This window comes from Podarcis vaucheri (genome assembly GCF_965113315.1).
Source record: "Podarcis vaucheri genome assembly, chromosome: 12".
Taxonomy (NCBI): Eukaryota; Metazoa; Chordata; class Lepidosauria; order Squamata; family Lacertidae; genus Podarcis; species Podarcis vaucheri.
The window spans coordinates 62,329,677-62,352,911 of record NC_138750.1 but is presented as its reverse complement, the minus strand read 5'-3'; the positions used below and the strand labels follow the sequence as shown (position 1 = coordinate 62,352,911).

General features: G+C 50.5%; 1 protein-coding gene and 1 long non-coding RNA gene across 5 annotated transcripts in view; one reads left to right on the top strand and one right to left on the bottom strand.

Moving 5' to 3' along the window:
* The window catches only part of DHX30 (DExH-box helicase 30), a 29,009-nt gene that overhangs the window by 4,215 nt on the left and 1,559 nt on the right, over positions 1 to 23,235 (bottom strand). Inside the window, exons 2-15 of one of the 4 annotated variants that reach the window (XM_082193841.1) lie at positions 21,505 to 21,559; positions 14,453 to 14,470; positions 13,854 to 13,984; positions 12,976 to 13,086; positions 10,549 to 10,907; positions 9,024 to 9,147; positions 7,583 to 7,732; positions 6,632 to 6,784; positions 3,566 to 4,387; positions 2,303 to 2,381; positions 2,019 to 2,123; positions 1,547 to 1,722; positions 1,223 to 1,429; positions 20 to 101 (exon numbers count right to left, since the gene is read on the bottom strand). In XM_082193841.1, the coding sequence (XP_082049967.1) occupies positions 20 to 101; positions 1,223 to 1,429; positions 1,547 to 1,722; positions 2,019 to 2,123; positions 2,303 to 2,381; positions 3,566 to 4,387; positions 6,632 to 6,784; positions 7,583 to 7,732; positions 9,024 to 9,147; positions 10,549 to 10,907; positions 12,976 to 13,086; positions 13,854 to 13,984; positions 14,453 to 14,470; positions 21,505 to 21,532 (2,545 nt within the window). In that variant the 5' untranslated portion in view covers positions 21,533 to 21,559. Of the gene's footprint in view, positions 1 to 19; positions 102 to 1,222; positions 1,430 to 1,546; positions 1,723 to 2,018; positions 2,124 to 2,302; positions 2,382 to 3,565; positions 4,388 to 6,631; positions 6,785 to 7,582; positions 7,733 to 9,023; positions 9,148 to 10,548; positions 10,908 to 12,975; positions 13,087 to 13,853; positions 13,985 to 14,452; positions 14,471 to 16,409; positions 16,600 to 21,504; positions 21,560 to 23,235 lie in introns of those variants that run through there. The other 3 variants (XM_082193838.1, XM_082193840.1, XM_082193839.1) reach the window with 3 other exon arrangements.
* Positions 9,143 to 21,653, top strand: LOC309515748. The gene is made up of 2 exons (XR_014212647.1): positions 9,143 to 9,835; positions 21,128 to 21,653. It is a non-coding gene; the product is annotated as an uncharacterized lncRNA (long non-coding RNA).

Genomic DNA, 23,235 nt, shown 5'->3' with positions numbered 1-23,235 from the left:
AGCCTCCCCGGATACTCACCAATCTCTTGCAAAAGGATGACCGCTTCATCCACAGCTTTGATGTCAGGGCTGTCCAGGGCTTTGGAGAGGAACTCAACAGCCTGCAGCCAAAAGCAACACAGAGTATACAGTATGAAGACCAGCTGAGTGGAAAGGGGCACTGGACTGGACTGGACAAGGGAAGGGGGCTCTTGACACCCTACAGGTCTGTTCCAGTTCTGAACATTCCTCCAAGGACAGCAAGAAGGTCAAGCAGATAAGAGATATGTTCAAAGCCTCTCTGGGTTCTCAGTGCTTCGGCCTGCCCAGCCTTCGCCAAGGTGATGTTGATGACTCCAAATCTTATACAGTAAATGCCTCTGTGATTCTTGGGCTGATGGGAGTTGCAATCCGAAAACAGCTGAAGGGCACTAGGTTGGCAAAAGCTGGGCTGCACAAACTGTTGGCTTGATTGCTCAGCAATGCCTTGTGGCTACAGCCTTAAAGCTCAGAACCAGAAAATCAACCCAGTCTTGGTTCTGTGCCCGCAGCTTACAAATCCTGTAGATGGCTAAAATTCTCAATAAGGGAAAAACATGGCCAGCCTGCAGTCAAAACCCCGCACTACAACTGGGACCATCTAGGGCAGGGGGAGGGAGATGAGAAGAAAAGAAAAAGAGGGGGAGACTAGGACCCAGGAGACATAAATATGCTAACTCTTCTTCTTGACCCTGGTTTTGTTTTTTTTAACCAAGTGCAATGCGCTCTTTGTCAACCTGGACCCATCTAGCCCAGCATCCTGGTCTCCCTAGCAGAACAGATGCCTGTTGTAAGTCTAGAAGCAGGACATGGGTGCAAGAGCCCTCTCCCTGCTTGTGGTTTCCAGCAACTGGAATTCAAAAGCACTGCTGCCTCCAGCTGTGGAGGCAGAGCAGAGAGATCCTGGCTAGGAACCATCCATAGCCATCTCTCCTCCTCCAGGAATTTGCCTAATCCTGTTTTAAAGCCGCCCAAGATGATGGCAATCTCTGCTTCTTGTGGCAGCGAGTTCCACAGTCTGAGCATTAAGCAACTCCAACAGTGGAAAACCCTGCTCAGACAAAAGCTACGGGCCTTTTGGGACATGTTTTTAAGGCACCACGTAAGCTTAGTTCTGTCTGCTCATTGGAATAAGCCCAGGAAAGGGGGGCCTGCCCTGAAGAGGATCCTTGGAGGCTCTGTAGCCGGGAGGGCCTCTCCTTACCGTTTTCTCGGGCATGTGGATCTTGGCCTGGACCACCAGGTTCTCGAGGGGCGTGCGGAGGATCTCAGGCACTTGGAAGGTGGGCATCCTGTCCAGGCGGCTGCGCGGGAAGAGATGGTAGGCAAAGCCCGACTGGCAGCGCCCAGCACGCCCTCGCCTCTGGATGACGTTGGACTTGGACACCCAGACGGTCTCCAGGCACGAGACCTGGGGGAAGAGGCGTGTCACCATCCCATACCCTGAGGCCCACGCTCCCCACACCAGATCAAACTCGCTTCTGAGCTTGCCACAGCCTCACCCAAGACAACTGCGGCCCAGACAAACCTTGGTCTTGAGATCGTAGCGCTCCTCCTTGTGAGTCCCGCTGTCCACAACGTGCACAATGTCGTTGATGGTGATGGAGGTCTCGGCAATGTTGGTGGCCAGGACGATCTTGCGCACGCCGGGAGGGGGGCGTGGGAAGATGCTCTGCTGGTCCATCATTGGGATGTTGGAATGAACTGGCGAGGGTGGGGAGAAACAACACCTGTGAGCAAGCACCTGTCCCCCGTTCCCCCCAACAGGAGCATCACAGCAATCTAGGCCGGGGTCGTCTGCTTGATGTCCTGTAGCTGTTGGACTACAACTCCCAGCAGCCATCCTGGTTGGGTGCTAAAGGATGATGGGAGCTGTGGTTCAACCACATCCAGAGGGCACCATGGCAGCTACCCCTGCTCTAGGCTTTCTGCAGCGGACAGCCACCACCTCCCACAAACCCCACAGTGAGGCGAGAAACAGAGCAATGCCCCCCTCTCACCTGGTAAGACAAGGTAACGGCTATTATGAGCTCCAAGGCTCTCCAAGAGCCGCTGCTGAACTCCTTTGATCTCCTGCCAGCCGGGGAGGAAACAGAGGATCCCACCTGCAAACAACAAAGACTAAGAGTCACACATGACCGTGAAGTTATCTGCACCCCACCTGGTAGCTCAGGATGGCATGGAGGGAACTGTCGAACTGTCTCACTTGCAGCAAAAGCATGCCAGACCCTCTGATCCACCAGGGCAGAGAGGGAGGGCGCAAGGTAGAATGACAACCACTTACCTGGCTCTCCGTGGGCATCGATCTGCAGAATGAGGTCAGTGATCAGCTCAAGGTCAAGGACGCACTCCTCGTCTGATTGCTGAGGGATAAAAAGAGGCACAGTGAATATCTGCCAGGAGGTGCTGCAGAGAGACAGTGAGAGCACAAAGCCAAGTGTGCCCAGGTGCAGGAGAACTCCAGGCACTCCTCAAAGCAAGCAGCTGCATGAAAACAACTGTCAGGGGAACACCTGGTGATGCCTTATGTTGGTTGCAGACCACCGGGGGCCATGGAAATCCCAACACCACCAGCCAGTGCAGACCTATGATGTTGGGGCCAGTGGGAACTGTAGCCCTAGATACCCGGTGGGTGCCAGGCCATCAGTGAAGGCTGTTCCAGAAATAAAAGCACAGTGAGTGGGACTGTGGGATAGCCTGATATGGTATCAATGAACATGGCTCCCCTTGCAGGGGGAAACTGGGGAATGCAGTCCTGCATTTGAAGAAGGCCTCTGCATACAACCCAATGTGCATTTTCAACCACACCTTGTTGAAACACCACCTAGCAGGGCAGGTGGGCAGGCGGGCTTCTGCAAGGCTTTATGTGTCTCCCTCCTTTCTCTGCTGCCCACTCACTTAGGAAACTGTGTCATACCAAGTTGGACCATTAGTCCACTTAGCTCAGTATTGCCTACACTGACTGGAAGCAGCTCTCCAGAGTTTCAGGCAAGCCTGTCTCCAAATCCTGCCGGGAATTAAACCTGAGACCTTCTGCCTGCAAAACAGATGCTCTAGCGTGGGGCTAAAGCCTTTTTGCATACTGGAAACAGAGAGCTCTGCCTGATGACAAGTCAAACAACAGGTTCACCCAGTGTGGAACTGCCTACACTGATTGGCAGCAGCTCTCCGGGTTTCAGGCAGGACTGGACATGCCATTGGGGACTGAAGCTGGACCTTTTGCATGCAAAGCACATGTCACTGAGCTTTCCCAAACGGACCACCACCTCTCCCTGCTGGGGAACAAGGGGGTGAAGGACTGCTCCTCAGGTACTGACCCACAATTAACAAAACAGCGCAGCGGCGACAAAGGCAGAAGCAAGGGCGCTCAAAAGGGTGTAGCTGCACCCTTTTGCCAACCTGGTACCCTTCAGCTAGTCCATCAGTCCGGTGCCAAGGCCAGCGCCACAGAGGACCTCGTAACGATGCACAGATTGAGCACGTGCACATGAGCGACAGAGCACTGCCTGCCACGTTGGGGGGGGGAGCGTGCGTGCGCTGGGCTCACCTTGATCTCGTAGTGCCGGTGTCTGTGTCGCCCCAGCATGGCCATGATCTCCTCCAGGTAGTACTCCTTGACAGGATACATGAAGCCCGGCACCTTGACCACGGGGCAGTCGCCAAAGTACTGCGAGAAGCGCTGGTTGTCCCCCGTGGCGCTCATCAGCACCAGCCGGAGGCCGGGGTTCTGCTTTTGGACGCCCTTGAGCAGGATGAGCAGGAAGTCGGTGTTGACGTCGCGCTCGTGCACCTCGTCCACCACGATGTGGCTGACGCCCTCCAGGCGGGGGTTGCCCTGAAGCTTCCGCAGCAAGATGCCCACCGTGCAGAAGAGCAGCGCTCCACCCCGGGCCGGCGGCTTGCTCTCCAGCCGCACCTGGTAGCCCACGTTCTTCCGCATGCTGGAGCCCAGCTCCTGCGCCACGCGCTGCGCCACCGAAATGGCGCTGATTCGCCGCGGCTGCGTGATGACCATGTTGCACTGGGCGCCGCGCCCGTCCAGGATGTAGTGCTCCAGCATCAGCTGGGGGATGCGGGTGGTCTTCCCGCACCCCGTGTCCCCGGCAATCACCACCACCGGGTTCTGCTCTATGGCTGAGAGGATGGCTTCCCGGTGCGAGTCCACGGGCAGAGGCTGGGTCTCCTGCCAGGAGCTGCCCCTCCGCTTCCAGAGAGCCAGGAGATTCTGGCTGTGGCGAACTTCCTCCGACTCCGACATGGGGATGTAACTCTTGCCTGTGATGGCGTCGCTGAGGGTGCCCGACTCCTTGCTCAAGTTCATCATGTCGTCAGCCAGGCGCGGCCTGGATTCCTGGGTGTCCACTGGATACTGAGGAGGGGGAGAGAGAAAGCAGCCTTTTCTTCAGCATTAGGCCTTTGTTGCCTACTTCGGCGAGCCAAACGACAGCTGCGATGTCAGCAACTGCTTAAGCATCATGGCTCTCGGCTATGGAGGAAGCCCTAGGCTTCCTAGGGAGAAACCGTGGCGGATTAATAACAGGCAGGAGTATTGGGGTGGGGGGAGGAGAGGGGGAAAGCCCCTTGGGAAGGGAGCAGTTTGCCTTGCCCTCTGACTGCTGCAGAACCCGTGCGAGGGTGAAGTCTGCTTCCAAGTTCACGTTATTAAATATACAGTGGTGCCTCGCAAGACGAAAAGAATCCGTTCTGTGATTCTCTTCGTCTAGAGGTTTTTTCGTCTTGCGAAGCAAGCCCATTGACGGATTAGCGGATTTTAGCGGCTTATCTGCTGATCGGATCAGCTGATAAGTGACTTAGCGGCTTAGAAAAAGGGGGGGGGAACCAGCAGGAACTCGCAAGACATTGTCGTCTTGCGAAGCAAGCCCATAGGAGATTCTTTTTGCGAAGCACCTCCAAAACGGAAAACCCTTTCGTCTAGCGGGTTTTCCGTCTTGTGAGGCATTCGTCTTGCGGGGCACCACTGTACCAAGACAAAAGCACACCAAGAACTCAGGCCAATGTAAGTTTCAACAGTGGGAGTGGTTCCTACTCACAAATCAGCAGTCAGTAGTAAAAAAAACTAATCCATTCAAAAGTATGTATTCTGACAAGAATTCCCAACTCAAATAGAGATTACAAACTCTAACAGAGATTACAAACTCAAACTCATAAAAATATGTATAACACGACAATTCGTTACAGAATTAAAGGTAAGAGTTTATGAGTAGAGATAAGTTCATATTAGTGCATAGTTAGATTCGTCATGGAGTTTGTAATCTTTATTTGAGTTTGTAATCCTTGTCAGAATACATACTTTTGAATGGATTAGGTTTTTTTTACTATTGACTACTGATTTGCGAGTAGGGACCACTCCCACGATTGAAAGTTACATTGGCCTGACATCTTAGCGTGCTTTTGTCTTGCTTCCAAGTTCAGTCTACTCCACTGTTAACCAAAGTAAAACTACCGTCCCGACCCAAGAACTGAATTTCAGTGCTGGGTTGGCTACGAAATTACTCAAGGGCCTCAGGCTGCCTGCTCTTAAAATTTGGTTCTTTGGAATGTTAGTCATCTACTTGGCAAGGTTATCTCAAGAAGGATAAGATCTGTACAGCAAAGCAGATGCAGAAACCAATGAGGATGCTTAAGAGGCAGCTTTGAGTGGGAAAAAATATCCTCCAGGCGGAGAAAGCTGGAACAGCAGAAATCTGGAGTTCAGCTACAGTCACGGGAAAAAGAAAGCGCACCCTCTTTTAATTCTGTGGTTTTGCATATGGAGACATAGTAATAACCATCTGTTCCTTTGCAGGTCTTAAAATAGGTAAATACAACCTCAGATGAACAACAACACATGGTGTATTGCAGCGTGTCATTATTTATTTAACAGAAATAAAGCCAAAATGGAAAAGCCGTGTGTGAAAAACCAAGTACACCTTACGATTCCAGCTTTTAGAAGTTTAAAAAGTAGTAGGAGCCCCAACATATAACTGAAGAGAGCTCTGACAAGCGCGTCTTACCTCGGCGCCATCTTTAACATCTTTATCATGATACGGTGTAATATGTCATATGTTGTTGCTCATCTGAGGTTGTCGTCACCTAATTTTAAGACCTATTAAGGAACAAATTATTGCAAAGAGGGTGCACTTTCTTTTCCCTATGACTGTAAATCCATAGAAATGTGAAACCAGCTTTCCTTGCACCTCCAAGCCTCCACAATGCTCACAATGTTTTTAAACAGGCCCCTGGTCCATGAGCCCCACAGCCCTTCCTCAGCCCCAGGGTCCTGGGGGAAGCTGTTCTCCTATCCCAAGTCCCAAACTGACCTTTTATCTCACTCCTCAAAATTGTGCTCTTAGTGAACATCTCCAATACGTTCACCCCAAGCAGCTAGATCGCTTTCAAACATTCCATGACATCACAGCCACTCAGCCAATGATGTGGGGAGAGGGAAGGAGGAGAACATACAGGTAACAAGTAGCCAAGGCAAGTGTTCTTCAACTGATTCTGCCAGTTGGAGACAGGAGTTCCACGTTCTGCGGCTCCCAGTTCCCCACAACTGGTTCTAGTTTGGAACCCAAGCTCCAGCCCACTTTCTTTGAAATAAGGGAAGGCTTACATGGTTCAGGTAGTTCTCGATCTTGCGCAGCGTGGCCTCGGGGACCTTGATGTGGCAGGGCTTCCGCTGGTTCTCGCCCAGCTCCCGGAGGGAAGTCATGTTGTACATGGCGTGGCTCAGGGGGTTGTTGTTCTTGTCCACCAGGCCCAGGCTCTGGAAGGGAGGAAGGAGGGAGCGTCAGCCTAGGAGGGTCTCCAAGTGGGGGAAGAGACTCGTCTGGGCAGGGAGACCGGGGAAAAGGCTGCCTCGGGGACAGGAATCCTTGGTCTGGAAAGGAGACTGGCTGGCAGAGGTCATTTGTGGCCCAGCTCCTTCAGTGGGAAGCGCTAGGGGAGGAACATCATCATGGAAGGTGTTTCCAGCTAGTCCCCCCCCCCCGTCCTGCACTTAAAAGGCTTTTAAGAAGCTGGACAGGGGTTGTGAGAATCATCATGGGAGGGGTGCTTCTACGACCAAGGTGGAACAGCTAAGCTCCCTTGTTATTTTGGCTACTGTTGGGAAGTGTAATGCATTCTTGTCATATTTATAGTACAGTGGTACCTTGGTTTAAGAACTTAATTCGTTCCGGAGGTCTGTTCTTAACCTGAAACTGTTTTTAACCTGAAGCACCACTTTAGCTAATGGGGCCTCCCATTGCTGCCACTGTGCAATTTCTGATCTCATCCTGAAGCAAAGTTCTTAGCCCAAGGTACTATTTCTAGGTTAGCGGAGTCTGTAACCTGAAGCATCTGTAACTCGAGGTACCACTGTACTGAAATGTTGTGTTGTGTTTTTTGTTTTGTTATTTGCTATTTGGCGCTGTCTTACCATGAAATTGTTTTTGCACCGTTTGATTTTGAAACGCTTTGATTCCAGTTTTCTTGGTTGTCAGTCACTTTGGGCAGGTTCTTTTTGTGGAAGAGCGGCGTGCAAATAAAATAACAAAGGAATGAGTGGAGCCCCAAGTCTCACCTTCAGCTTCTGGCAGGCCAGAGCAGCCGCTTTGTTCTCTGCCTCCACCTTGCGACGCCCCTTGGCGGCAAAGGTCATGGGGCAGGGCCAGCGCAGGGTCAGCTTGCAGATCTTGGTCTTGGTGCCCACCGTCCGGAACTGCATGTACTCCTGTGCGAGGCAAAAGAGAAGGGGTCAGCGGGAGTTGCCCCCACTACCTCCCAATGTGTGCTGCCTTCTTTTCTCCAACTCACAGAGAAGCAGAGACCACTCAGCTGCTCCCAAAGGACATTGGAAGAGGCTAACCTTTAACAGTCATGGCTGTTAAGGCGGCACTACAGCAACCCCCCCCCCACTAGCTGCCTAAAGGACTAGGAAGTGCCAGACTGAGCTCTGCTGCTGCTGCATATTCTTTCCGTATTGTGTCATTATCAATTAAGATCATTAGCTTCTTCACACAAACGTCTCAAAGGAGACTTACAAAATACAGCACGATCGCATCTTACGCACATTTAACTTGTACAGTTTCAACCGTATGCAATTGAAAGGAAGGCTGGTTTGAAATTGCACAAGTTAAATCCAAGCAAAATGGAGAGCTTAAAAGTTATCTGCACGCTGGATCCGCTTAGGGGTACCTGGTGTGCAAAGTTCTTTTAATCTCTCTCCTTTGGGGGGGGCAGAGAGCGCCCAGATCAGGAAGGGTGCCAGCTCTGGGATGCTCATGTTGAGATTTCATGGCGGCATCTAAGTTCCCACGAGATCTCGTGCAAACACCCCAGGCTTCCAGGCTTTGTGAACACGTGGAACCCTTGGAAGCAAACCCCAATGTAACACGCAATCATGCTCACCACACAGAACAATTTAAAAGCAAAGCACAATTGGAGGCAATAAAGAGCGAAACATCCAGGTAATGGCAGCATCAGGTAAGCATCCTGGTTCTGAAGGGGAGAGGTGACAACTATGGAACATTCTGAAAACGGCTTTTCCAGGTTCTGCTGATCTGGTTCCCTTTTGGACTCCGGCTCCCGTCAGCCAGCCTGGCAGGAGCATGGCTGTGGTGGCTGCAGCTGATGGAAGCTGCAGTCCAAAACTGTTGGAGGGGACCAGGTTGGCGAAGGCTGGACCATTCAGTAGCGAGCCAAGACAGAGATAGGGGGATGCTCGCTTGGAGGACTTTCCTTAGGGGCAGAAATTAGCTGGGAACTCTACAGATTCTGCTTTTTTCCTGCAGTTTATGTGGCTTGGCTCGCTGGCTAAAGTCACCTGGGGGCCCTTTGCTCTGCAAGCTCCTTTGGATACTGTTTATCTGCCCTTCACGTCTGGCAGCTCCCATTTGGGTGGTGGTACTTGCCCCAGGCCCAATTCTCACACTGCTGGGGCTGCTTTAAGAAGAGCCACTCCAAAGAAACCTGCCACCCTCCTTCCTATGTGTCGTTGGCCGGCGTGACCCTCTCCAACTCACCTTGACTGTGGACGAAGAAGTGGCAATCTGGATCACCTGGGCCAGGAGGTTCTTGGGCAGAGGAAACTGGGTCAGAGCCCGGAGGGCTGTGTTGTCATCCGTCATCTCGAGAGAGAAGCCGTCCCTGCAGCAGGAGAGGGAAGAGAAGGCGGCTGCTAGGTCCTCTCGTTCTAAAGGTTGCCATGTGGCCTCCATCAGCTGGCATCCGTCTTGCCTTCAGAGCTACACCTGCCCACCCACTAAAGAGCGGCTGGGAGATACAGGATTTATGCAACGGTGCATCAAATAGATTATTCCCCCGTTTTATTATGAACTGCCAAGTATGGCTTGGAGTATTCGTTCAGGACACTGATACAGGGGGAAGTAGAATTTGAGGGGGGCTAGAAGCCACAAAAAAAACAGGGTGCCCTCTCCCTGACCATGGACAGCCACACTTGGACACCCCACTGCCAAGGCAGAAACGCGTCTTCCTGGCTTTCCGTTTTCTTTACGCGGCTACCAGGAAAAGACCTCAGTTTCTTCCCCACTAGCCTCTAAGAAACGTAAAACAGGAGAGCTGACGTTCCTAACAGATGGAGACACGTTTGAGCCGGATTGGTGAACTAGGTGGCGCTTCTTGCTCCCAAAGGCAATGCTGTTCTGTGCTCTGGAAATTGTTTGCATCACACTGGCTCCAGAACCCCCGTGGCATTCCAGAACGTGGCCAGGATCAGCCAGCTCCTCCCTCCCTCCCTCCACACACCACACCCGAGCAGGAAGGGTAAGAAGGAGGCTGCATTTGCAGGCAGGAGAAGAACAGCTCAGACCAGCAGGTGAGGCACCCAGGAAGGGGGTGGTAAACTAACTGCTCCTCATGTCACCTGAGGATTAGGCACACACATGTAAAATGAATACACTATGGACTGGTGGAACTACAGAGCTGCAACGGTTGTTGATTTGCTACCAGCTCAGGTTCAAAGTGCTACACTTAGCATATAAAGCCCCTAACAACTGTGGGACCAGTTCACCTCTTGAGATCGTCTTCCTGCTGTGATTGGCAGAACTGGCACCACTACAGATGCCGTAAAATGCCCATTCCGCATCTGTAAGAACTCGATCTTTTAGTATAGCAGCACCCGCACTTTGGAACTCCCAGGCGCCTTCACTGTACTTTTTTCGGCACCTACTAAAAACTCCTGTTTAGGCAGGCCTACCCAGATATTCAGAAAAGTGATGCGAACATTAACCTGTTTTTAATCTACTGCTATTTTAACTTTTCCGAAGTCCTAAATTATTGCTGTTAATTTTACTTCTTGGTAATTTGATTCTATCTTTCTTTTTGTAAACTAGTTTGAGCCCCACCCCCATCCCCCAAAAATCTGGCAGTGTGTAAATACAGCTAAGAAAGGGCCTGGAGGATTTCCCAGAAGATCCTGCCAAGGGCATCAGCCAACGCTGTCTCCAGGGCCATGCCAGCACACAAAGGCCCGACCCTGTGCTGATGCCATGTGTGCATGAAAGGCCCATGCCCTTCAGGTTCTCCTACCTCATGTCTCTGGGTGGAGTGCGGGCCCCTGGATGCGCCATGGACAAGTAATCGGAGACGTCGATGGTGTCTTCCTCCAGCTCCCCTTCCTCCAGCTCCCCCTCTTCCAGCTCCCCTTCTTCCAGCTCCTCCTTCCGGATGGGTTTGGGGAGCCTGTTGTGCTCCAGGGACTGGATGGGCTCGCTAGGCTCCATCCTCCTCCAGCAGGTCGAGAGGTCGGCCAGAGACGGCCCGGACTTGGAGCGCCACCGGCTGCCCTCTGAGTACCACCGCTCATCGGGGCAGCCCAGCTGCTCAGCAAGGATGCGGTACTTTGCGGCATCAAAGAGCTCGTTTCGGGGACCCAGCAGACCCCAGCCCTGTGCAGAGGAAAGGAAAGGCGGTCAAGGTGGCTGGAAGGGGGGGGGGAGAGAAAAGGGTGTTTTAAACCACTCAAAAGCTGCATCAGAAAGAAGCCGGACTTCTTTGTTCAGCTAGCCCAGTACTGCCCCAATGACCGGCAACTGCAGTCATGGCCACTTGCAAGCTGGTTCTTTCACCTGCCAATGTCAGGGAGAGCAACGAAGGACCGAATTGGGGGTCTATGGTTGCAATGTCTCAGATTTCAGCAAGGACAAGGAGAAGGGGAGTAAGATGGCTGACTAGCAGAGCCTTCCGCAAACTGGGATGCTGCAGTTCTTTCAGGCTGCAATCACCATCAGGTGCAGTCAGGGCGGCCATGGGATGCTTGGGCTAATGGGAGCTGCGGTCCAAAACACCTGGAAGGCACCAGGTTAAGGGAGGCTGGTCTGGACCCAGAGCATGGCAGAGGAGCATTTCAGGCTCTGGAGCAGGAAGGGAGGGTGGGCAAGAGAGGAGCGATGGGAAGCACAGTTTCAAAGGCACATTGTTTTGTACAGATACATGGATTCAAGATAAGGGATGCGGGTGGTGCTGTGGGTTAAACCACAGAGCCTAGGACTTGCCGATCAGAAGGTCGGCGGTTCGAATCCCTGCGACGGGGTGAGCTCCCATTGCTCTTTCCCTGCTCCTGCCAACCTAGCAGTTCTAAAGCACATCAAAGTGCAAGTTGATAAATAGGAACTGCTCCAGCGGGAAGTTAAACGGCGTTCCCGTGTGCCGCTCTGGTTCGCCAGAAGTGGCTTAGTCATGCTGGCCACATGACCCGGAAGCTGTACGCCGGCTCCCTCGGCCATGACTGGACCTAATGGTCAGGGGTCCCTTTACCTTTTTATGGATTCAAGATGACATAGGTAAAAAACAGCAATGTTCAGGAGCATTTGAGGAAATAAACTTTTTATGCCAGTATCAATAACTTCATTTGAAAACCACTCCCCTTTACAAAAAAGGCACCTGTTTCTTGCTCACCGTGGTTTTAGCATCCCATTGCTGACATTTCCTTCTGATGCTGCAGCCTTCGCCAACCTGGTGCCAGCGATATGTTTTGGACCACAACCCCCCATCGAAAAACCCGGAAGGCACCAGGTTAGTGAAGGCTGCCATAGTGCAACAATGCACACCTGTGAGCTGGCTGTGTGGTTGTAATAATACACATTCATTCATTCATTCATTCAATGAACATTTTTACACGCAGACCACCAGAAGTAGGATACTGTGCAGGATCTGCAAACAGCACAGAAATTTGTAGGCGCGATGGCAGTCCATAGGACGGGGGGGGGGGGGGAGAGGCAGAGGAGAAAGCTGGAGACACCTGGGATGAGAATTAATATCCTATATCCCTTTTAAATGTATTTGTGGGGACGGGGGTATTGTTTTGTTTGCTTTAGTTCTCACTTTTATAACGTATATTGAATTTTTATGTCATGAACCTCCCTGAGATCTGCAGATGAAGGGTGTAATAATAATAATAATAGTAATAATAATAATAGAGATTTGTGCCTTTGACACGCATGACCAGCATGGAAGCTTGACTTAGTTTTTGACAGCAACTGTCACTCACTGAATGTGATTTGAAGCACTGGTGGGGGAACGAGACTTCCCTTCCGCCTTCCTCTAATGTAACTTGGGAGTGGGGTGTCAAACAGACCAGCACCTCTTCCACTTCTGGCTTGCTGAACCCCCAAAGTTTGGGACGGCTACCATTACAGGAATGCAAATCCAAAACTGCCTACTGCAACTCACCTCTCAAAAGTCCATTTTATCCTACAGCACCGCCCACTGCCTGGCTCTGGATATGGAAGGCCCAAAACGGCAGAAAAAGTTCAGGGAACCCCCTGCAGCCAGAGGGCAAGTCTTCCTAGTGGTCTTTGGAATCATACTAGGTGTCTGTGTATATATAAGGATGTTGCTGGTAAAATGAAAGCAAGAATTGGCCACAGGGTGAGGCCTGAGTGCGTGAGAGGATGCTCTTTGACAGGGGCAGGAAAGGAAGGATGCCCCCCCTTACAACACCCCCCCCCCGTTCACCTTGAAGAGCTGGCAAGCAGCGGCTGCAGCCTGCCGCTCGGCGTCAATCTTTTTGGTCCCGTAGCCTTCCACTTCCACGTTCTTTGGCCACTTGATGAGCAGTGTGACTTTCTGCAGGGCAAAGAAGGCAAGAGGTCAGGCATACTGCCCATATATGCCGCTTCTGAGCGTCCTGTGCCTTCTTAACAGAGCACAGCAGTCCGCACAGCAAGCACCAGCTCTCCTCACTGCAGCTTCACCTTAAGAGACATTTTCACAGCACTGTAGAGTTGTGAAGGGCCATGGCGCTCATCCGATTCAGCCTCCTGTTACCATGTGTGTACCTGGGCTTACCTGGGCACTCATGTATGTTCATATACACACTGCTGAGGGGTTTAGGATCTTTTGCTAGAGTTATGATGTGTGCTTGTTATGGAAGTGTGTTGACCCGTAATCTTATGCCCACAAGAAGCTCTCACACAAAGGAAAGCTAGGAGCTAAATGGCACCTCAAACCGAAATTATGGGCACAATAATGGAATGTCTAGGTGTGCTTTTTAAATAACAATACCAAGCTGAAAATGAATGAGCTAAAATATTATGTTCACATGGTCTAGTCCTTCCCCTGCCCACCTCCCTAATATTCTTAAGAGGGTCTCTTCTCAAGTCTTCAGAGAGTAGCTGGAAGTGGGGAGGCAGAAAAAGGTCCTCTTTTCCTTCCACTCTGCAGTTTTAATCTGAAATCTTAGGCACAGTACTCCGCCCAGAGCTCAGAAACTGCTCACGCCAATGACATTCCATTGCAAAATGCACCTAGAACAATGGGAGTTTCAAACACCGGGCAAGAACTTGCTTCCCTGCCACTTCCATCCGTTGCTTTAGGTGCTTCAGACAGTTTACCTTTTTCCGTGGCCCATTGGTGTGGATATACACCAGCTTGTCTCTTGCATGGGAAATGCCAAGAGCTCTTCCAATGACGCTGTTGAGCAAATTTTTAGGCTGGGGAAATTCCTTCAGTAAATCTCTTGAATCTGAAAGAAAATTGTGGGATGGGAGAATTAACTTCCTGTCAAACTGAGAACTCTACACAAGACAAATGAATCATGCAATGCATCTGTCATCCATATGAGGTCAGCAATGTCCAATGTTGCAGACGGCAGACTCAGTGTCTTATCAAAACTCCCAGGGCTACCTGCTCTTGGGGGCTGATTTACACAAACCACTGGTGCACAGTGAGCTTTTGATGTGTGGTGAAGGTGCACTGCATCAACTGGCCCTCTGCTTTGAGAACTCCACATGCTCAAACCACCTTGCACAAGCGTTTAGCTAGCTCAGATGTTTGAGCTGAAGACAGCAAAAACATCTTTAAAGTGTTCATACAATAAGAGCTCAATAGAAACCATATCTAGATAACAGATCAATCCTCCACACACACACACACACAGGCTATGGCAGCAGCTAGACTTGCCAACGAAAAAGTGAAAGTGAAATTGACTCACCTCCTTGCATTGTCCTATCTAAGAGGAAAGCAAGAAGGAAAAGATCCAGAATAAAAAAAGGTTTGAGAAGGTGGAGCTTAAACAGATGGATATACCCCTATGGTACCTTCAGCGCCAACCCCATAAACTCCCAGAAAACAGAAGCTTATGGGTTTTCTTCTTCTTCTTTTTTTTAAAAAAGGTACCATGACAAAGAACAGAGATTTCCCACTAAGAATTCCGAAATAGGGCCATTCATTTCAGTTCATTTCCCAACTTGGAAGTTCTCAATAGAAAACCAATTTAGGTTTAAATACAAGAACAACCTTCAAAATCCACAGCTGGGACCAACAAAGGTGTGGAAAGCTTCTGAGTTCTCCAGAAGACTTCATCAGGCACAATGTTGTACAAAGCAGGTGGTGAGGGGAACAAGGATAAAAAAGTATAATATATATATAGATTGACGGCATAGCCAAGAGGTCAGTTTGTAGATCAGGATGGGGAACTGCGTCCACCCTGGCAAGGCACCCAGCAGCCCATCACCTGGCGGTAGAACATGTCAGAAAAAGTGACGCCACAATTATTAGTTGCTCCCCATCTCTGAGAACTCAAAAGTCTGGCTTGTAATCAGCCTACAATCACCAGCTTGGAAAAGAGTTTACAGACTGGCCTCCATCTAATGTTAGTACAGTAGTTTTTTTAAAAAAATGTTTCCTCCTCCCCCTAATTCCTGCTTGCTCGAAAAAAAGTTCTGGGGAACTCCAGAGCTCGCCACAATTCTGTGGCATTTTGATTGATCATAATTAATATTCTGCACCACTGTGGACTTTGGAGTTTCCCCTTATGGACCAACACAACCACAGAGATCACCACCACACGCCCAACATTTTTTATATTTGAAAATGCACTTTGTGCTTTAAGTGGTGTGCTGTAGTGGCAGAGAATCTCATCTTACTCATGCCACCGACTCATCCTTTTTCTTAAGAGAAAAGGTGGGCTGCTAAAGACCTGCTAAACCAATATTTGCAAGGATTTTGCACTAAACAACAGCATCAAATTTACTCAAAGCAGCAGAGCAAATTAAACAGTAGCACAGATCCCACTGCTTCGACCCTGGCCTTCCAGGAGGTTACTTGGCATTGAAAACCAATTCTGGAGCTCAGAGGCCCCAGTAAAAGACAGTACCGGCTGAAAGTCTGCTCACCTTCCTGATCCTCCTCGCCCCCCTAAAGTCCAAGAGTGCTTCCTGCTTATGGGATGTTCTTTTAAGCCACATCCATGTGGGGGGAGCCCTCTAGAACAGAATGCGAGTGAAATCACCCTCTAGGGTGGGCATAACACCTAGGGAAGCCCCTTGCTTCCTTTAGGCCAGGGGACAGCAAACTTTTTCAGCAAGGGGCCGGTCCACTGTCCCTCAAACCTTGTGAGGGGCTGGACTATATTTTGAAAAAAATAAAATAAAAAATGAACGAATTCCTATGCTCCACAAATATCCCAAAGATGCATTTTAAATCAAAGGACACATTCTACTCATGTAAAAACACGCTGATTCCCTGACTGTCCGCGGGCCGGATTGAGAAGGCGAATGGGCTGCATCCGGCCCCCGGGCCTTAGTTTGCCTACCCATGCTTTAGGAAGCCGAAGCGAAGCCCCCCCCCTAGGGTTCATTTGTCACTTGCCGGGGGAAGGGGGGGATGCGAGCACGTGCGGCGCGTGACCTTGACCGCGTCCAGCTCCGTTAGAAGCGCGCCGCCCCGTCTCCAAGTGCGGGCGCGCGGGCGGGAGAGGCGCCCTCAAAGGGCCGGGGAGGAAGGCCATCAGGAGCACCGGCGCGGGGGTCTCATGCCCCTCGCCCATAGCCCCCCACCCCGCTCCCATGAGGCCGGGTATTGAGGGGAGAGCCTCCCTCCGCCCGCTGCCCTGTCCCGCCGCCGCCACCCGGCCTAAGGCGAGCCAGCAACCGGCGGCGCCGGCTCACCTTGGCGGCCCATGTCGCCGTCGGCGCCTCCGTCGTCGTCGTCCTCCGCCTGCTCCGCGCCGGCCGCGCGCTCGCACAGGCCCCTCCGCAACGAGCGACGCAGCGTGGGCTGCGCTCGCCACAGCGGCCCGGCGGCGCCGTCGAGCAGCATCTGCAGGAGCCGGCTGGACGCCGCCATCTTGGAAGGAGGCACGCTCGCCCGCCGGCCGCGACGCAGGAGCGGGGCGCACGCGCACCAAGCCCAGAGGGGCGCTTCCGCCTCCCGCGGCGCGCCCCCTGGAGGGCGCCGGAGTGAAGCGCAGGGAGGCCACAAAAGCAGGCAGGCAGGCGGACTCAACCCAGCAGCAGGACCCCAGGCCCCGACCCTCCTCTCCGGAGCCAGGGGAAAGGTGCTTGCTGCTCCCTCGGATTTAGGCAATGAGCTAAAGAGCGGCTTTGGTGGGCCCAGCAAGCCTCACCTCTGCCTTCACCCCTCTCTCCTGGCTTATTGGTGGTGTCCTTATCATAGTAAAGGTAAAGGGACCCCTGACCATTAGGTCCAGTCGTGGCCGACTCTGGTGTTGCGGCGCTCATTTCACTTTATTGGCCGAGGGAGCCGGCGTACAGCTTCCGGGTCATGTGGCCACCATGACTAAGCCACTTCTGGCGAACCAGAGCAGCGCACGGAAACGCCGTTTATCTTCCCACTGGAGTGGTACCTATTTATCTACTTACACTTTCGAACTGCTAGGTTGGCAGGAGCAGGGACCGAGCAACGGGAGCTCACCCCGTCGCTGGGATTCGAACCGCCGACCTTCTGATCGGCAAGGCAAACCCTAGGCTCTGTGGTTTAACCCACAGTGCCACCCGCGTCCCTGTCCTCATCATAATGGGCTGCAATACCTGCAGCCTAAAAGGTGAAGCCTCCTAATTTTCCAGGCCTGTAGGATCTTAAAACACCCGTTATGCTATTGAAATGACAACATAAGTGTTGCTCCAAAGGGAACTGGAAGCCTCGTGGCTTTCTTTCAAAAACTGCACAGATCACAACCACTTTAGATAGCCAGGGCTTTCAAAAACGACAAAATAAAGGTTGTCAAGAGAGGCCAGCAGAGTTACAAGAATTCAGATGGCTGCCGCTCTGCTGGCATGGTTGGGTCCGCAGGAAGAGCCTGAATGTGGGTCAACACATTGTCTGTCCGCAGCGCTGCTGCCTTGTAAGCAAAGCAGCATGGAGCAAATGATGCTGGGGCTTACAAAACAGCCCAGGAAAACTCAGAATGCTACAGCTTTGCTTCAAGAAGCAAGGTGGTACTGATCCAGTGGGAATTGTCCTTGGTCCAGAATGCTTTGTTGCTAGAGCAAAAGTTCACAGGATTGGCTCTTAAGACAAAAAACTGGTTTAAAATAAAGAGCCAGTGCTTTGCAAAAAAATTATAAACATGGGTACACAAGCAGCTCTTCCAAGCAGGGAGACATGAAGAGACCGTGGCCCAGTTGAACTTACCTGCTGTGTGCCTATTCAACCCGTAATGAAGACAACTCTCCCCCATTAGGAAGTTAGCTTGAACAATGTGTCTTATGACACACAGTAACTCCCATCATATCCAAGGGTAATTTAAAAACACGTAAGAATGGGGGCTTCCCAATCTTAACATGGCCTCAATGCTCTGTTCTGCTCTTTGTCAAGCTAATGACTAAGTTCGTATAATAATGCCAACATATGGAAATCAAGTCCCACCCCGGTGCAAGAAGCCTGCAGACAGAGAGAAGCAGACAACTGTGCCTGCTGACACTGGGCAAGGATTGGAGGGCAGGGTCATGACCACACTCTTGCCCTGGTGGGTGCAAGGCTATGCTGAAGTCCGTGCCACTGTAGTCACACAAGCTGAAGTAAGGTATCACATCAAAGTGCGCAGCACAAGACCACAATGCTATGTGTAACACACATGAAGGGAGAACCAACACAGAGTTTTGTTGAGATACACAAGTGGGAGTCTGGAAAAGTAGCATGGGGGAGCAGTCACAAGGAATTCCAGTGCTTTAGGGTAGTCACAAGGTGGCTTGTTATGCAGCCAGACACCTTTCTCCTCACTGCACAGGAATGGAAAGGAGGGGACAGACCTAGGGGTTACCCAGGGAGGGGGCGCTAGGAGGCGGTGGGGGTGTCAGTGACAACCAGACTGTGAAAAGCTGGTATCACTGGATCAAGTGCATCAATTTTGTTAAATTAATTAAATACCTTTAATTGGATTTCAAATAAATGTGGTTGGGGGAACAGGTTAACGCCGCCAGCAGGGTTGCCTTATCCACAGAGGCTAGTGGCACCAAATTCTGGAGGGCGTCAGGGAAGAGCCGGAGGCATCAGCTTGCCTCCCTCACCTGCCTCCGCATGCCACGCCCAAGCATTGCCACGCCCGGAGGCTCCCATTTGCCATGGCTACCGTGGCACGAAGCGGCCAGCTGAGTTGGGAGGTGCCGCGTCCAGCCTCTGCCTCTTCCCTGCTGGAGGAGGCCACCAGCACCGCCCGCCTCCTCCAGCCCCGCCGGCAGCGCCGTCTTCCCTAAAAAGTCAATAACTCTGGGAAACGGCGGGGCGCCGGATATACTTAAGACAGCCCTGGCTGCCAGGAATGTGAGCACTGGCCTTAGCCAACCAGGTTTGTACAAAAGATCTGGTAGACAACTGCCATTGGCCCCGGTCAGCAAGGCTATACAATGACGGGGCTGATGCAAAATGTCTGGTAGGCACCAGGTTGGCAAATGCTGGCAGAAGCGCTGCTGATGCATGAAAACCAATGCTTCCCTTGTGCAGCTGCAAAGGGTATGGTCCAGTTTGGCCACTGCTGGGTGGACTAGCTGTGCAGCTGAAATGGCACCAGTGTTTCTGCTCTCATTACTGTTTTCAGGTGACATGGACAGTTTATACCTTAGTGCTCCTAGTAACAAATGAAAGGGGAACTTCTCTGCTTATCCCAGACACCATAAAAAGGTACTTTGGTGGGAGCGTGTGGTGGCACACACACTAGCAAACGAAGCCCTTTTCCCCAGCCTAACAACTGAAGGAAAGGCTAAAGGAGTGAGAGAGCTTCCCAAAGCAGGTGATTACTAGGGGCAGGGGAAGAGATGGTGGGTCTATCCCCGAGGGATTATGTAAGGAGGGTAACTGCGTCTGTGGAAGGAGACTGAGCAAAGAGTGAGGCTAAAGAAATATGGCATATGAGGGAGAGAAGTTGGAGGGAGCAGGCTGTGGACATGGAATGGATCAGCCGTCAGGGTTGGAAGGATGGACCAATAGGATTCCTCCGCTCTCCACAGTATTTCTAGAGAAAGGAACCAGGTATGTAAAACACAGCAGTGAAAAGAATAGCAGCTGCAGCCCCATCTTTGACAGGAAGAGGAAAGAGCTAGAGCACAGTAACAGAGAGCTGAAGGAGAAAGGTGAGATGATGGACAACCATCTACACGAGTCTGGCTAGTGGTTTGTCACGGACAGCTATACAAAAGCTTGCAGCTCTGAGCACACAACGTGTAGGAAAGATGCCAAAAATTAAACGGTCTCCTTATTTGAAGTCACAAAACTTTTTATTAAGCAACATAAAAGCATTTTAACAGCATTTAGTTTCTACATTTTGTCCTGCAGCCTGCCAGGTCAGGCTAAAGGCATAACTTGCCACTCTCATCTCAAAAGAACCAGCCATGGTTGAGCCTTTCTGATGCAGACAGGAAGGTAATTTTGCTGTGTTCCTCTCCCATCACAGGACCACCATGGAGTCCATGACAAACCACTAGCCTTGTTCTGAGGACTCCTGCCCTGCTTGGGGTCTCTTTTTCAAGTTCTGCAGTTGATTCGGCCACTGCCAATGTCATCATCGTGCCAACTCACCTGACAAGTGAGCCAAGTGTGCGTTTAGGAAAAGAATCCTTGAATGCATTGCTCTTGGTGATGAAAATTTGCAGGGTCTTTATGCCAAAGGGCTGCAAAGGTGATAATAGTACTTCACCGGGCGGACACAGTAATCATCTCTCTTTCAGCCAATCCCAGGAATTCTTTATTCCTGCGTGAGCACCTCGTTTTAAAATCAACGGCCAGGAGCTCAGAAAGAACAACAAGGATGGCGGATGGCTGGAGCAACTAGCGTGGAAAACTAGTAATGAGCTAAATGGAGAGTTTGGTTAGGGAAAAGAGGAAAGAGACAACATGATAGAAGATGAGAACATGTTGTACAGATGTTGTCAACACCAAGGACAGCAGTCTCACTAAGGTGGTGCAAAGCAGCACAACTAAGAAAAAGGGATATATGAGGTTTAAAAAGGGGGAACGTTCCTATTTCAAATTGGATTGGGGGTTGGGGAACACCAAAGCCTAATCTAATGTGGATAACCAATGTAAAGGCTAGATTGGACAGAAAACTGGATTTGCAGGGTATGTGAGTTCTATATAAGCCATGACAGTTGAATGCCACCCACATCACTGCAGAGAGGGAAAGGGCCACTATCAAATTAACTACTGGAGATCTGCAAAAATGTGAATTGTTGAATGTGTGTCATTATTAGCTTGAGGCCAATTACATGCTCATGGGCAGCTTCAGTAAGAAATGTTTTGGTTGTGCCTGGTTGAAATGAACTTTGATGTAACATCTGCAAAACGCACCTGGGATCATGGACCAATTCATAGCCAAAGGCATGAGATGATTTTCAGCTCAACAATGACCCACAACTTCTTTATCGTTTTCTAGGTAGTACATCTGACTACGTCCTAGCCAATGCTGTAAGCCAAAGATGAGGAACCTAAAGCTCTTCAGATGTTGCTGGATTCAGACTCCCACCATCGCTGACCATTGGCCATGCTGGCTTCTGGAAGTTGTAGTTCAACAATAGCTGGAGGGCACCAGACTCCCCATCCCTGTCAGAAACTCGGCGTGAGGACCTGAAGCCAGTGTGAATAGAAAGGGACTGGAAATTTCATTCACTGCCACAGGGGGAAGCTCAAGTCTCACAAAGGTCTGGTGTGACTGAGAAGAGAACCAGTTCTAGAGCTTTTCCCCCTAGTCATCAAAAATAGTGATTCCCTCATGCCATGACCCACCCTATGTCCAGCCAGCTAACTTCTTACCTCTTCTACATGAATTCAGGGAGAACATCGCTGGGAGAGCAAAATGGTCCAGTTCCTGGAAAAACAAGAGGGAGAAGAGATAGGAAAGATGAAATGTATCAAGGAGAGTCTAACCAATTTTAAGCAAAATAAAAAAATTCGTTCCAGTAGCACCTTAGAGACCAACTAAGTACAGTGGTACCTCGGGTTACATGCGCTTCAGGTTACAAACTCTGCTAACCCAGAAATAGTACCTCGGGTTAAGAACTTTGCTTCAGGATGAGAACAGAAATTGTACTCCGGCGGCGCAGCAGAAGTGGAAGGCCCCATTAGCTAACGTGGTACTTCAGGTTAAGAACTGTTTCAGGTTAAGAACGGACCTCAGGAGCGAATTAAGTACTTAACCTGAGGTACCACTGTATCTGAAGAAGTGTGCATGCACACAAAAGCTCATACCAATAACAAACTTAGTTGGTATTTTGTTTCAACTGCGGCAGACCAACACGGCTACCTACCTGTAACTAAAATTTTAAGCAACCGTCCAACCAGAACTTGTATGTAAATATTGTGTTTCTGAGGGAGATAGGAAGCCAAATGCCTCATTATCACATGTAGTCAGGCTTATTGGCTGGGATTTGTGAGTTTCCTTTCAACGACCTTCTGGGAGGAGGTTTTTCTATGAAACCAGTCTTTTCAAAATCGCAGGAGCCCAAGGACGCCATCATCTCAGCACATACATCTCAATTCGTAGTGGACTTCCCTCTCCTCATTACAGAGATCCTTTAAAGAGGGAGGTGATGGGGATTGATGCTGGGATCTTTTTTCTTTTGTCCAACTACTCAGCCATGCCCCATCCCAAGTGCAAAGCTCCACATAAAAAAGTTTAACTTGGTGACACATTTCCCTTTTAGAACTTTAACTAGAAGCAGCAGTGCTTATTTGTGTTTGGCAACCCCATCCCCCATTTGTACCCATGAAAATCCCTCCCAAGTTCCTAGTTGGTGTTAAAGAAAACATTGGGGAAAAGAGTGTAAGGAAAGTGTTAAACCCGCCTCCCCACTTTGCTGTGGTTCTGACCCCATCCCAGCTGCTATTTACAGTTTGAAAAGCCAAGCAGCACAGTTTGGTCCTAACCAGTAGTGCTGATTATCAGGATGAAAGAAGATTCAGTATAACCAAAGGGATTGAAAAATCCTCATGATATTCCCAAGAGACATTCTTAATTATTCAAAGACTTTATGAGCTGCAGGGATCGCAACTGACCTGAAAAAAGCCAGGCTGCCCTGACTGCTCCTCTACTTTTAACTGCAGCTTTACTTTTAGGAAACCAGCAGATGAAGCCTTTTAAGACATACCAAGACATACCACCTGAAAATGGGGGGTTGCCAGCATGGTGCCCCCCCGACGTTTGCTGGACTACAACTCCCATCATCCCTCACCACTAGCCATGCTGTCTGGGGCTGATGAGAGTTGGAGTCCCTGTGTTAATATCTTCGTCATCAACTCACTATTAAAGGCCCAGAGCAGAGGCTGATAAAGAAGCCAGCATCCCTACTGGCTGTTCTCCGTAACCAAAGACAGGCATGGCAATTTGGGACTTTGGTTGGGAGGATCAGAAGGACGTGGGCAAGTTTGGGCAACATTTAGTCCATTCGGTTTTTTCTCATAGTGCCCGAGGAAGGCTGACCGCATGGAGGTCCACTGAGAGTTCCCACATACAACAGTCAAATAAAAGATATGTTTTCCAGGATC